The sequence below is a fragment of the Melanaphis sacchari genome, unplaced genomic scaffold (assembly GCF_002803265.2).
Source record: "Melanaphis sacchari strain LSU unplaced genomic scaffold, SCAv2.0 Contig0_pilon_pilon, whole genome shotgun sequence".
Classification (NCBI taxonomy): domain Eukaryota; kingdom Metazoa; phylum Arthropoda; class Insecta; order Hemiptera; family Aphididae; genus Melanaphis; species Melanaphis sacchari.
The window spans coordinates 8921751-8938169 of NW_020270366.1; the positions used below are offsets into that span (position 1 = coordinate 8921751).

At 21.8% G+C, this 16419-nt stretch overlaps 1 protein-coding gene across 3 annotated transcripts in view; it reads left to right on the plus strand.

Moving 5' to 3' along the window:
• The first annotated feature begins 6433 nt into the window (after nucleotides 1-6433).
• LOC112599310 (alkaline phosphatase-like) overlaps nucleotides 6434-16419 on the plus strand; it is a 222125-nt gene continuing 212139 nt past the window's right edge. Inside the window, exons 1-2 of one of the 3 annotated variants that reach the window (XM_025346157.1) lie at nucleotides 6434-6579; nucleotides 8316-8644. In XM_025346157.1, the coding sequence (XP_025201942.1) occupies nucleotides 8557-8644 (88 nt within the window). In that variant the 5' untranslated portion in view covers nucleotides 6434-6579; nucleotides 8316-8556. Of the gene's footprint in view, nucleotides 6580-8315; nucleotides 8645-16419 lie in introns of those variants that run through there. The other 2 variants (XM_025346165.1, XM_025346173.1) reach the window with 2 other exon arrangements.

The window sequence follows — 16419 nt, forward strand, 5'->3', positions numbered from 1 at the left end:
ATAACCCCCCCCCCCCCCATAAACAAACTGCATACGCCACTGAAGCAGAGAATTGTTTGGAAGCCAATAATCGTTATGACCCTAAAGCACTCTTGAGTAGTAGACAGTTATATAATAATTGTTATAACAATAATAAAAAATAATATTAAAAAGTTGGAAAATAATAACACATATTAATATGTGTTGGAATAATTGTTATTTTATTAATGTCGTTTTTTAAGTCGTGGATTGTGAGTGAGTACTCGTAATTTAAGTAAACGGTTGAGCCATTATCGCTTCTTTAGTCATCTATAGTCCCAGCTGTTTATTATATCTACGTTGTATCTGCCATATCAATGGTTATATCACATAGTTTTAAATATTTAAATGTGTGTTTATAAAAATAACAAGCATCTATTAAAATATTCATAGAGCTAGTATAACATTATAATCTTTTATACGTTATGTGTATTAAAATAACCGATATTGGTTCTTGATATAGAATATCTTTTGGTCTCAACCACAAGATATTTGTTGCTTACTAGCTTTTTATTTTTTACTTCACTCACTGTGATTTAGGTACTCTTTGCTTATTTTTATGTAATATAATGTTTTTCTTGATTTATATAAAAAAAATACATTATACAAGTTTAATATGTATTTCATATATTATTCATTAGACATTGTGCTGGTCATCAGTTTTGTTATATTATATGCGGGTAAAACTTAATAATTAGATATATATTAATACTGGGGTAATCGATGTGGATATTTTTTTGGTATTAATAAATATTTATAATTTTTTTTTTTAAATACTATTATTTTCACTCAGTATTTACATTCGTTACACATTTTAAGCATTCATACATTAATACACTTAGGAATCATTTACAATATTATTATATATGTATTTTAAACATTAAATAATATATTATTTTATTAGTTGTGGTCTGTGGATGATGATATTTATTTATATAGGTAATTAGTTATATAAAATAATATGATGTTAGAGTAAGTAAAAATTGTTAATTATTGAATACGTATCCTAACGCGTGACACTATATAGTACATGTATATTATAAATAATTATAAAACTAAATAAGATATTATTAATTATTATGTATCATATTTCAGAAATAATCGGTAATGTTAATATTGTTAAACGCAATGAATCTTGTCGCTTCAGCCGTTATCTGATGCTATTAATATCTAAATTTAAATTAATAGCGATTACGGATGACGAAAAACAATAATAATCATTTATCATATATCATTTATCAACTAAATTGTTTAAATAATAATTATATGCCAATCAAAATAAAGAAGAATCAATAGAATTGATAGAATATTATAATTTATATTCCTATAATATATTTTTTTCAGTTAAACATATCATTGAGGTGTCCTCTTTCGACAAGTGCTTTGGTCATAGTTAATTTGATATAATATATATATTCATAGTTTATGTAATTAATAACCTATGGTTTTCCTATTGTTATTTAGATATTTGTGTTGAATACTTGAGATATAAATTTTTATTATAAAAATGAAGATTAAAATTATATAAATAAAATATACCAATATAACTATCTGATTTTCTTCAAAACAATTTTATTCCATTTAAAATACAAACTTAAAAAAAAAAATAAAAAAAATAGAATTTCGGCGCCTAAACCGTAGATATAAGAAGATTTTTCTTTCGTGTCCGAGGTGTTTCCTTGTTGATCGTAGACAAGAAAAGAAAAAAAGAGCGAAGCAGATAGTACAACGGTGGTCGATTGTCGTCAGTTGAAACAATTGTGGAAGGCCGGTCTATAGCTAATGATAATAATTTAAATTAGGTGTTCTCCGTCAGATGTGGTGGATGGTACTTGCTACTTGGAGTGTACAGATGATGGAGCTGTGAGAATTTTCGTGCGCCGGCTCGCGGCACGTATGATGAGATAACAATATCAATAAGAGATAACAATTAATGATCCCCAGTCCCCACTACACTGAATGTTACCAGTTTCTCAATGATAAAAATGGTTAGATTTTTCATCAAACATTTAAACATCAGTGGCGTTTCCTGACTTTCGGCGTTAGGCGTTAATGTGTAAGGAAAACAATTAGGAAAACTCCCCTTACGGGAAATAAATTCGTATCAACTATTAACAATCAACATATTATTAAAATTATTTATTTTAAATACTTTTAAATTTTTAAAAATACATCCAAATCCAACATCTATAAAATTAAATATAATATAAAACTGAAAATGTACAAATTAATATAATAATGAATATATTATGTTTTCGACGATCGGCGTTGCAGTCTTGCAGTACGAGTGTACGACGTAAACAGGATAACGTGCAGCCGCGACGATCCCCACTAACGGTCCAAACACAGTGTATAGGCTAGCGCTAGACTAGTGAGTAGTGGCTAGTCGTTAATTTCATTTTCAACGACTTGGTCTAGTATTAACATGGCACCGAAGTTATCCGAAAATATCACGACAAATTACGAATATGAGATATTAGATACCACAAGTCGTTGTTCGAAACATTAACGTCCTACACGGCTACACCCTACACAAACACAACATAATACAATATTATTCCGTAATCGGCGTAATCTTATTGGACGCCGTTGCGCGTCGTAGCTGCAGACGGCGCGAGCGAATGGTCGAGTTTAGAGCTTAAAATAGACAATAGTAACAATAGTTTATTATTTGATATTATTATTTTTACATGACAATTATTTTAAGATTTTGTAAATAAAATTATATAACCATGTAATATACTAATATGAATTACAAATTACAATATTACACACATGTATGACATCAATGTTTAGGGCGTTAACACACAACTTGCACACCCAGAGAAAACGCCACTGTTAAACATGATATGTTTAGCGAGAGGTTCAAACTCGCATTTTTAGAATTATAATCAAATATAAGCAGACTTGGAATTTACTCCGTTAATTATTTACCTTATCTTTTGTTTCGATTTTGAATAATGATAAGACATTATATAATTAGACACATTTGACACATTATGCGTGTAAGTACGCATTACATTGATAATAAAAATTTTGGAATCATCTATTAGATATCGATGTTTAGGAATATAGTTATACAATAAGGTTTAAAATTTAAATTATTTTATAAATGATGACTATATAAAAATAGTGACGATTAGAATATATATGGAGTATTGTCTATAATATTTATTAATTATCAAATCTATATTTAATTTTACCATAAAATGGAAATTATATATTACTTATATAATTATATCTATTGTACGTAAATCATTTTAGGTTCTGATTGAAGAAATTAATGTATTTATTATGATGTATATTTTTTGTCTACTATTATCACTTTTTGGGGTATAAAAATGCTTTGATTGTCTGGTAGCAAATTTGATCTATTTAGTGCTTTAAAGGGTTAAAAGTAAACGTTTTCTAGTACCTACTCCATTTAATAATAAGAAAAATTGTGTATTTTAACGTTGAATAAAGATATTAATTATTTTATAATTATTCAAAAACATTATTATAGTGGGTACTTAAAACAATTAAAAATGTATGTTTATTAATAATTGTACCATACACAACGAAATTTTCGAAATAGATTATTATAATTTTTTTATTATTTATTAAATTTAAAACGTTTAGATCTAATTACAATTTACAAAGATAAAAGTATTTTAATTCTGGATAATATATTAGGTTAAACACATTTTTTATAGCGATTAGACATTCTATATTTGATATTCATCTTTACTAACATCTAATAGAAGTATGTCTTGAGGTAGTCTTAATTTGAAGCATCAGTTTTTAGTTTTGGTTTACAGGCTGTAAAATCTTGTATTATCGGAGGTTTTATGATTGGTGTGAACATTTTTAAATTGGGTTTTTATTCAGTATTGGAGGAGATAAATATTTGTGTCATTGTGGATTTGCCTATTCTTCATAAATCATAGAACTTTTATACAAATTAAATCAACTTATCGTTAAGCTTTAAGTAAAATAAATTACTTTAATAGATATAATATTAATTATTAAAATACACATTATAATTATTTTTCGTAAAAAGTAGTATAAAATTGAATTCAAATTTAACACACCAATTATAGTGAAACTCAACACTTAATAGTATAACAGTGTGATACCCACTTTCCTACCTTGTTTTGTATTAAAGTTTTCTTTAATATTAGCTAATATTATAATTTTTGTATCATTGAGCGAATTAATGTTGATGTTATCATTATTTTAATTTTTTTGGTAAAAAAAGATTTTGTTTTTATTTTAGCTGCTAAAACATTTTTTTCTATTTTTCACTAGTTATTTTAATTTCTAATATAACAAATTATAATAATTAGCACATTCTGAGATTGGAAATAGAAAATATCATTTTATCTTTAAGTTTAGTTTATTTTATACAAGGATAAAATAATTAAAATCAAAATAGAAGGAAAATTGATACATCACATTTTAATATAGAATTTTGCAATATTTGAACTTAAAATAAATCTATAAACGAAAATTATGTACATCATGCATTTTGATATTTATAGATAGTTATACGAGAATAACTTACTGGAAAATTTGTATTACATTTAAAAGTTTGAGTTATTAAAACTGAAAATGTTGTGTACTGCAAATTATAAAATAGTATGCATATATTAGATTTTCAAGAAAATATAAGTATAATTCGCTATATTACATTTAGAAATACTGAAAAAATTCGAAAATTTCAAAAGCCAAAAACCATCGAAAATATTGTTAAACTTATTTTATTATTATTTGTAATATTAAATATTATTATTATTACTATACATATACAATTATATTATTATTATCACGTTTTTGAAATACTAGTATGAATGAATCTTTAGTGAAAATTTCAAGTAAGTCTCTATGTGGTTATTCATTTTTAAATTACAAGAAATAAACAAAGTTGGTTGTGTTAAAGACTGGTGTTGAATAAATATTTCTATTTTAACCACACCAATGAACCAAAGAAAAAAAAAAAAAGATCTAATTTAATATCAAAATCTACCTTCAAAGTAAAATTTGATAGTTATTTGCTACCTACTCATTAAGGTGATGATAAACAAAAAAACATAATACATTAATTGCTTTTATTCTGCAGAAATAAATAAAATCATTATAAAAAATTATAAAAAACCTATGGTTGAAGGTGCTATTATAACAAGTTTATTATAGTTATTAAATATTTGATTCTTTAAAAAAAAATATTACATCACTGTACTGGAACTCTATACATATATCACTTCATTCGAATCTCAAATTATTATACATATTTAAATAACACTTAAATTACACTATTTTTTTCTATTTTTTTAGTATAAAATATATTTAAATATAAGTGAATAATTTAGTAAATATGGGATAACTATCTTAATTTAAATATATATTTTATTTTAGTTAATTTTTATAGATAAACTTGCTTAAAATTCTAAGACATTCTAGATACGCTATATCTATTATTTATTTATTAAAATAAATTGAATATTATTTATAAGTAATTAAAAATTAAATGATAAATTTTGATTAACTTCATTTTCTATTTAAGAAACTCTAAAACATCCGTTGCCGCTTTATAGTAGTTATAAACAATAATTTTATTAGTTGTTCATCATGACTGTTTTAATTAAAATATTTACCTTTACAATAACTGTAAGTTATAAAAGAAAGGTGACAGTTTTAACATTTTTCAATTGAAAGATATGAGTTTTATAAATTATATAAAAACAAACAAACAGTTTTTTTTTTTCTGATATGATAATAGTGTGATACAATATTATATGTTCTAATATATATATAAAAAAATTCTAAGTACAATATTTTCCTTTAACATATATTGTTATAAATATTTTATTACTTATAAATAATTTCCATCAAAAAACATATTAAATATTATTCAAAATATTTAAAAAATAAATAAATAATAACTAGATAATATGTAATTTAAGTTTGTTATCAATAAATCACGATAATATTGTTATTATTAATATTTATTTTTTTATTATTTAAATCGAATGTATTTCATAATATTATTTAATCACCCGTTTATTTAAGTATTCCATGCTTACTCTCGTCGTATTCATCAATATAGGTAGGTAATTAATCTTTGATCGTGGTAACAAAACAATTATTATTAACAAAGATTTAGAACAACTGATAGGAAGCGATGATAAAAATCGTTCAGGGAAAAGTAGATTATAATATTAAGACTAATTCATTGGGTATTGTACTGTGGTATATACTTGAATAGTTACCTGTGTATTATATCATATACGATCAACGGATAATGAACAAACGTCGCCATTACATTTATCAGTCTATAGGTATACTATTTAACGCTTGCGCCGAACGCCAACTCTCTTTGTCTTGACTGGCTTGCGCCTTGTCGCCCGCTCAGTGTCCCGTTGACCATGTGCTCCTTCGGTTATGTTGTCATGAACGAGTCGCGAATAATATTATATTTTGAATCCGCCAAACTGTTCGTATAGTTTGTCGATCGAATCACATGCGTATGTGTATGAAATTTCGATGTAACATAATACACTCAATGGTAACACGTCGAATGTAATATACAATTTTTTTATGTATTTGTATATGTGTGTGTAAGCGCGCGCATGATTTTTTTTTTTTTAAATTAGTTAAAATAAAATAAATAAAAACTAGAAATTAATTTGTAGGTACGGGTTTAAAATATCTTCCTCTTGTTTTATCGTCTAAGAATTATGACCATTTGGACTAGATGCAATTAGGTACATATTACTACAATGACATTCATGAAAAAGTACTTTTATTCATTGCTTTCGTTATATTTTAAACAACGCTTTTGTTTTAATCCAATGGTTCAGTGTCAAAGCATAATTGAAGACGCTGTCGACCATATTTTATAATACATCTAAAGTTAGATTCGTTAAAAATATCGTGAATCGTGGATAGTTTACATAACTTTTAATTAAACTCTGATTTTACTTAAATTATTCATTTAGTTAGAAAATACAATTTAAATTATATTTATTTTCAAAATATCAAAATAATAAACTTAAACGGAGCATAAAAATATGAATATATTTTTATATAGTTAAAGTATATTTTTTAAATACAACTGCATTTATTATCTATCTAAATAATTCATTATCTTAGTTTTTAAATAATATAATAAATTAACTTATAAAATGTATATTTTGTAGTATAATTTTTAATAAATATTTATTTTATTTTTTAATAGATATTTATAATCTATTAACTAAAACTATATATAAAATAGTACATGATAAAAAAGTGAAGATTTATATGACTGGCTTATGGAAAAAAACAATCCACAAAAGCACCTAGGATTAATTACCTAAAAATAAATATACTCACATAAATAAATGTTTACATAAGACTGTAATTTTAGAAAAATGATAATAGTTCATTAAGTATAAAAACAGTTAATATTAGATTTAGATTTAATTTTTTTTTCTTGAAAAAAAAAAAAGTTTATATACCTTTTACCGGTCACATAAAATTATGTCATATTGTGTAGTGAAGACATATGCATCAAAAAATTGAATAGTTTAATTTTTTTCCCATGAGTATATCATACGTATAATACTTGATATTATAATACACATTTTAGTTATTTTTGCTTATTCAATAAAGCATTTGTACACAAATTGTATAATAATTAAATGCCATGCATCCTACATTTTTTTTCAAATTACTACTAAAAAATTATTTATTAAGTATAAAATAATAAATTTCTAGCAAATTTTTAAAAATATTAATTTCATAAGTAGTATTAAAATTAGTTAAATGTGTATTATGTAAAAATTAGTAACATGTAATTTTCAAAATTTTCAAAAGGAAAAAAAATAGAATTAAAAAAATAAATATATTTATAGTATATTTTATATTTTTATATAATTTATTTTATACTATTGACAAATTTTAAAAAATAATTTTTTTTGAGTAAGGTAACTTTTTACATGTGATAAATTAAATTACAATTGATAAATAAATTGAATCATTAATTAAATAACGTATACTTTATTTTTTAACTTCTAAAGAATTGAGAACACTGGTTGGTATTATTTCTGATGTAAAAAACGATACTTATTGTATTTAATAAGTTTTAATATATTTTTGAAGTATATACATTTAACTTAATACCTTAATGCTATTAAGTATGCATATGTCTTATCTTACATATTTTAATTATTTCAGGTATATAATTATACAATATTTTTAATCTGATTAAATTTTAAATACTCTTAACAATTGTTTCAATTTTATAAAATTATTTGTACTTTTTTTTGTTTTAGTTTGAAACCATGAAGATTTGAAAATTAATTAAATTATTTTCATAACGACTAAAAGAAGATTTTAGTCTACAAAACCATACTTATATTATTAATTTATTATTCTTATATTACGTTAGAATGCAAAAATTTAAAATCAAAATGTTTTTTTTTCTGTGATGTGTTTGACTATCTTCAATGTCAAGTTTTTTAAACAATCAAAAGTGAATTAATTAATATAGTTTTTTTCTAACAAAGTATCACTATGAAGAAATTTCTTAAGTTTGGACTTCTCATATTTTATGTTATACCATGTACATTGACGTTGATTCAAAACCCAACTAAATTTCAAGGTTAGTATAAATATTAAATTATTTTGTGTTTTGTATTTGTATTTATTTTAGAAACAATGTTATTAATAAGTTTAAGTACTTATTTTTAGTTAATCAAAACGATGAATATTCTATATATATATAAATTAAAAAGTTTCTTTTATAAATTTTAATAAAGATTATAACTAAATTTTCTTATGTACACTAAACAAAATAAACGTTATTGACAAAAAAAAAAAACAAACGTGATTATAATGTCTCAATAGCGAATAGTTGATAAAATTAAATGTATAACAATGTAAAGAAAAATTATATTCAATAGGTAAATGCACTTAATATAAAAACAATTTTATCTGTAAATTAATTGTAAGTTGGAAGAAATTAAATTATTTTCTTTTAAACGGATCTGTGTCAAAAACATTTTTTTTTCTTTTATTTTGAGAACAATAATTATTTGCAATATAAAAAGAAAATCAATATTTTTTGCTAAATGCTAATAAAAATTTCATACTAACATAATTTGTCCTATTTTTTTATTTTATTTTTAAGCTCAAAATTATGATAGGTATATAATTCAATTAGAAATTTTTCTTTAAATTTATAGCTTTGATTATTGACACTAAATCTACATAATATTAACTATGCAATTTATATTATGACATTATTTGAATATACTTTGATATATATAAATTTAATTGTAAATTAAATTTAAATAAAACGATCTGTTTGTTTTTATATAGATGTATGAAATTATTTTACATATTTCTGTAATAGACTCTTTTTGCATTACTAGATAACGCTCATAATTATTTTTAAGTTAACTTTAATTGTTCGACTATAAGTATAAAAAAATATATTACATGAAAAAATTTCGTAGGTAGTAGGTACTTTCATTACTCTGGTTTTTATAATGCGGAACTAAATATATCTATTTGTCAGGTGGTTAGAAGTGATAAAATTGCTAACTTACATGATACATATAATTAATTGTAGGTATATTATATGAATATACTATTTGATAATCATGTATACATTTTTAAATTATTAAATTAATGTGATTTTTAAATTTTTAAAAACGTCAATAATTTTAGGAACAATTTTATTTTTTTAATTTTAAATTACATTATAGAAATGTACATAAAAACATTTTTCGTTAAAATTCATAAAATTTAATTTTGAACATAATAAATGTATTGATATATCCAATAAGTTATACTATTTCTTTAACAGCTATAGTAATTCTAGGATTTGTTAATTTTCTGACTACTGATATCAGTGATTTTGTTTTGTAGACAAATAATTCCTAACCACCTAATGATCTTTATAAAAATGTACATTATATCAACTCACTACAATGATAGTATGAAGTATCTACTTAAATCTAGGAACTTCATATCTTGAAAAATTAAAGCACTTTGTATATTGTGCAGTTCAAAAAAATATAAATTAACAAATAATACTTTGTATTATCTTTAATTGGTCTAAATATGTTACACTATACAATATTATATAAACATAAAATATTTTTAATGTAAAATAATAATATTAATAAGAAAAGAAATGTACAACATAATATAAATTCTAGTAATGTAGTTAAAGGGTTAAGTTATAGAACACTCACAGCGACAGCTTAAAAGTGTTCATTATTATTATTATTTTAAATGATAAATTCTGTTGAGTTTATAATTTAAGTTTAGAGTTTGGATTTAGACTATCAACATTTTCAACTTCAAAATTGCTATTACTTTTAAAACAATAAAATTTAGATTATTATGTGTAAATCTTGTAAATATTTTATTTTAATTTTTTTTTTGATTAAAATATTTTTTTTAATCAAAGTTTTAAAGATGTATAGTTTTTAATAGATTTATCAATTATAATTTATTTTAATTTCAATGAAAATTAAACTAGAATTAATGAATTAAAATGTATTTTATATATTTATATATATAATTCAATTTGAATGTATTCGAAAAAATATTGATAAGTATTTATCTACGTTGTGTGTAACTTATATAGTTATATATAGTTAAAATACATACAAAACATTGACATTTTGTATAATTATTTAATACAAAACAAAAAGAAAAATCAATAACTTGAACATATTCTACAGATTCAACCAATTTTTTAAAATTTAATATATTATTGAGTTCGAAGATAATATAGTCTTTATTTAAAACGAAGATCTAAGTGCTGGGTAAAGAAATTTTGAGTAGAAATTTTGTGGAAAGCTGGCTATTAAACAATAAATAAATATTTTAATTTAAGAAGTATAATAGTTAATAGTCATTGGTATGAAATTTAATATCAAAAATTATTAGATGTTTGAATTTTTTTTTTAAATTATATTTGGTTGTAGGGAAATAATAAAATTGACGAACATTTCGTCATGGTTGGAATAATTTAATATAATTTTAATTTTTCTACAAGCTAAAATAAGTTACTAGCATTAAATTAGTTATTCAGGACGTAGATTATTAGTTTTATAAATGTTTATAAGATAAGTTTTATTAGCTAAGTATCGAAGAACTAGCTAGCATCATTAATTATCTTATGATTTAATTACATAATTATAATACTGTTGTTAAAGTGTTAACCTTAAAGTGTGCAAAAAGTCAAATAAACATTTTAATGAATGTATAGTATTTTTTTCTTGTTACATAATTAAGAAATTAAGAAAAATATTAAATTATAATACAATTATGTTAATTATATTAAATATATATTATACTTCCCACAATTTGTGTATCAAATTCTTCATTCAGAAAAAAAAGTATGAATAATAATTTGAGTATGTAAAAATTGTTTTATATTTTTATAAGAAAAAATACATATAATCCCATAGTGTAGTAAACATATTTTTAAATTATAAATTTTTATTTTTTAAAAATTTGAGATGCATATCTATTTCTTTATCTAATTATGGAGGTAAAATAAACAATTATTTTAAGTAAGCTTTTTGTCAGTTGAAAATTTAGAACATTATTCAACTTTAATTTAATTTTTTGAAAAATCTAAAAAAACTATTAGATAATACAATTTTTATTTAAATTTTTTGTAAAATATTATAATATTAATTGATTTACAGTTCAATACAACCATATAGTTGCCATAGTAGAGTGTGTAAAAAATTAAATTTCTAATAAAGAGTACTTAATACAACTTAATAAGTTTATTATTTATACATAAATCTCTTAAACTTACTGTTTATTGACTATTTATGGCTATAAAATAATATGCAATATTATACAATATTATTTTGTTTTATAGTAACGTATAACTATTTTCGATTTAAAACAAATTATCAGGAATATGTGTAAGTTTTTTTTTTAATAATAATAGTAATTTCAAGTTATTTAGTTTATTTAATTAATGTTATATTTGTACAAGGCTATCGTATTTTAAATTGTAAGCATAATAATAATATAATTAGTTTGAAAGTTCAAAACTCAATCAACATATAATGGAGAAAAAAATTATATTTTATATATATGTATGACAATATGATATCAGAGCTTTAAAATATTGACTAAATCAATAATAATTTAACTGAAAAAAATAATAATAATAAACGAAAACAAAAAGTTTGGTATAAGCCTCCCAGCACAGAGTTAAAGGCAATTCAGTTAGATATTGGGCCAAACCTGAAGTAAAACTATACATTTTTTCACGTTGTATTCTTGATTGTTATATTAAAAATACAAAATGTTTAATAATTTTTTGCTCTTGAAGGTATAAACTTTTTTAAATCGTTACTTAAACTATATTGTTTTTTTTTTTTTTTTATATATAAAATATCAGTAAATAATGAATAAAAAATACTTTTTGATATTTATTGTATAAATAATAAATGTATTGATGATATTTTTTTTTCTATAGTTCGTTACTCAAAATTATTTTACACATTGTGAAATATAAATATTTATATAGTAAACAATTTTTTTTCAAATATTTTATTCAACAAATTGATATTAAATATTATGAACAGAAATTGGGCCATCTATTGGACTATTGAAATAGTATTCTGTAAATGTACATTCGAAGCGCTAATATTTTATAAACCGATTCACCATCCATATCTGTATATAGATTATATTTGGCCTCCCAACATCCATATCAATAATTAATTTATCATAAATATGAGAAAAAGACAATAAATAAAAAGAAAATTTCTACTAATGGTTTTTATTTATTTATTAAACATTTTTGTACAATATATTGTTGAAAATAATGTACAAATTGTATAATATACTATTTTGTATAACTCTAATATTAATTGTCAAATCAATCATAGGTATCTAAATAATATCATTTCGAATACCTAAATAGTATTGTATTGAGTATTTTAGTATACATTTTATGGAGTAATAGAATAAAATAATTCCTATAAAAGATAATTTATTTTTTTTAAGAACAAAAACTTGAAAATAGTTTTTTATTTCTACTCATTTTTCAGTTTTGAAACTAATTTTCATGAGACCTTTACTAGGTAATCTTGTGATATTTTTATTAAAAACTAAATATTTTATTTGTTTGTGAATTTGAATCTCCAGGTGAAAATATTTTTTCTGAAATAACTTTTTTTGTTGTGGAAATTAGATTATAATTGATGATTTATAATATTCTTTTATAAATTCATAAACTCTAAAATATTAATTTGAAACGTTTATTACATTAATACAAATTTTTAAGCTACGTTTACAGGAATGTTTAGCATTGATAAATTTCATAAAATTAATCTAATTGACTACCTGTTAAAATTATTGTATAGTAGCTCAGTTTTTAGTAATGTTTTTTTTATATTTCTGAAAGTTGGTCAATGGATATTGTTTATGTAGTTTTTGTATTTTTATAAAGCTTTGCTTAATATAAAATACATTTCAAAAATATTATAAAACATCATTGTTCTCTCATAACCATACAACATCGAGAGGTAGGAATTTAAATCTTTTATTTTCGAAAAATATTTGAACATTTTCCAATGTCAAGGTATTTCAATGGGAAAAAAGTAAACGTGGATATTTTTTATATAATATATCTATATAATGAGAAGTTACAATGTTGCTATTATATAGTAAAAAGTTTAGAAACAGGTCATTTATTTAAAATAAGGAAATAAATCAAAAAATGATTTTAATACTATAATTAATATTGGTTGTTTCATTTAATTAGTAATACGCATGTTTATTAGCGTAATATAGTTAATATAGACATACAAAACTAATAAATATAAGCTAAATTTATCTCTAAGAAAAAACAGTATTGAAACTTTATTAATACCAACCGAACAATTATTTTTAAATAATTTAGTATAAAGGATATTATGCGTAAAAACCACAAATAAGATTTTATTCTGTTGTTTTTATAATTATTAGAAAATATACATTTAATAATATTTTACCATTTTATTTAAAATGAAATGTGGGCAATATGGCAAAGCTTTAATTACGACTATAGTGAATTTGCAAATGTAGTAATTGATTAATGTTTTAAAGCTTAAATGTGTGTCAATATAACCTGTGATCTTTGTATCTTGTTCGAGATTTTTTTTTTGTTTTATAATTAGAACATATTATGATTGAAGGAGATGTATAATAGGTGTATATTTATATTGCAGTCAATTTAATTGATTAAATAATAAAATGGTTCACACGTTATCGCATTAGAAGATATATTAAATTATACAATTTAAAACATTATACAATATATAAACATTATAAATTATAATATAATATATTATTATAAGTTTTTGATCAATTTTTCAACATATTTATCAATTATAATACCCATAGCTTTGTATACTACTGCAGCATTAATTTGAATTAAGTCAAAGTGATTAAGTTCTAAAACGTAGTATGCAGTCAAATACATTATACTTATGTAGTTATGTTAATTTTAAACGATACTATCTCAATTTTTATTTTCACCGATTATTTATAGCAAAGTAATTTTTATTCAAAAGTTGTATTTTACAAAAATGTTTAACTTATTTGTAAATTAGGGCGTAACACGATTACGCATTTTTTTACCTTTTTATATTTGAAAAAATAAAATACGATTGCGCACAACATTTATTTTATTTTATTCTATTGGCTTAAATGATTAAAGTTTAAGAAACTATAGTTCAAAATCTGAACTAGGTGTTTGGTTAAAATAATTTTTTTCATTTAGATTTTTACTCTTAAAAGATGTAGAAGATGCTTTTGCTTATTTGATTGAAAATAACCCTACTGATAATTTTGAATTCACTAATTATGTACTCAATAATCATAAATCATCTGATGCCGCTTTTTCACAAATTGTATAGGCAACTGAAGCTGAACCCTCAACAGAAGCAAGAACTTAAATATAATTGAGTAAAAGGTATACCATTGTGTTGTATTTTTTCAAATATCAAAAGGTAAAAATTAAGCAATTGTGTTGCACAGGTAAATTATAATAGTCATTTCGAATATTATAATGACATTTTTATATTGCAATTCAATAATAAAACACTAAATAAAAAAATGATTTTGAGTGAAAGAAACGGATGGATTACCATCTATTTCTAAGGATATTACATATTTTATAGTTTTTTTTTTCTTAGTAATTTATCTTAATTATTTGATTTGTTAAACTAACTTATGCAATAAACTCGGTTTATCCTTTAAGTCATTTATGTTTATTTAACTGCAGAATAGTGAAAATATATTTGTGGTACCTATAAATAGGAAAAAGTTAGTGTAAATATTTTAAATATTTTATTGCGTATAATATGAACGGTGAGAAGTTTTAAATCTCAAATTTTTTTCAGTTGATTTTTTGTTTTAATTATTCCTTACATAAAGTTTATTTTTAAATTACACAGATAAAAATTTCAAATGTTTTACTAGGAAAACTAATTTTTTTTTGTATTAGTCAACTCAACCTCATTGAAATAGATCGTATTAATGTAGTTTTTGTTATTAATAATAAAAACTATATATTTATATATTTATAATTAAGCACAAATTATATTTAAAGGTTATTAAAATAAGATAAAATTAATTAACTATATTTCAAAGACTAAGGATTTTAGAGAAAAAGTACTTTGGTGAAAGAATAGAATTTTAATTCAAAGGATTTCCTTATTATTATAATTACTGTCGATATTTTTTCTTAAAATATATATTTTGAAATGTGTAATTTATATTCCTTATTATTATAATATACTTATAATATGTTATCTGGTTATCATATAGTTGTTATTATTTTTGTCACTTTTTATTATAATTAAATGAAAATAAAAATAATATAGAATACAAATTCCAAAAATATATTTACATTATACGTATGTACACATCATAAATTTTGTGTGAATATTCTATAAATTATAATCACGTACATTGGTAAGACTTAAATTCAACAACGTAATATATTATGACAATATTTTGAATAAATCAAATTATGTAATCCACATACTTTATATTTCCAGTTTAGGTATTAAATCGTACTAATGATAGACTATTCAAAAATCACATTTAGTATGATATCATAATCATTATTTACATTAAAATATATCGAATTAATTTTAAATTAAAAATATAGAAATAATTGAATAGGAAATAATAATACAGTAAAAGCCGCTTATTAGAAACAACAGTATACTTCGTTCCGGTACGTATTGCTATATCGTAAAAATACACAGTTGTGCATACTTTTAAATTATACAATATAGGTACATACATACATACATATTTTCGCGTACCTATTATTCATTTTTCAATCGCATTAGAAACAATCGGTTAATTGACACATTCACCTTGGTCCCAAAG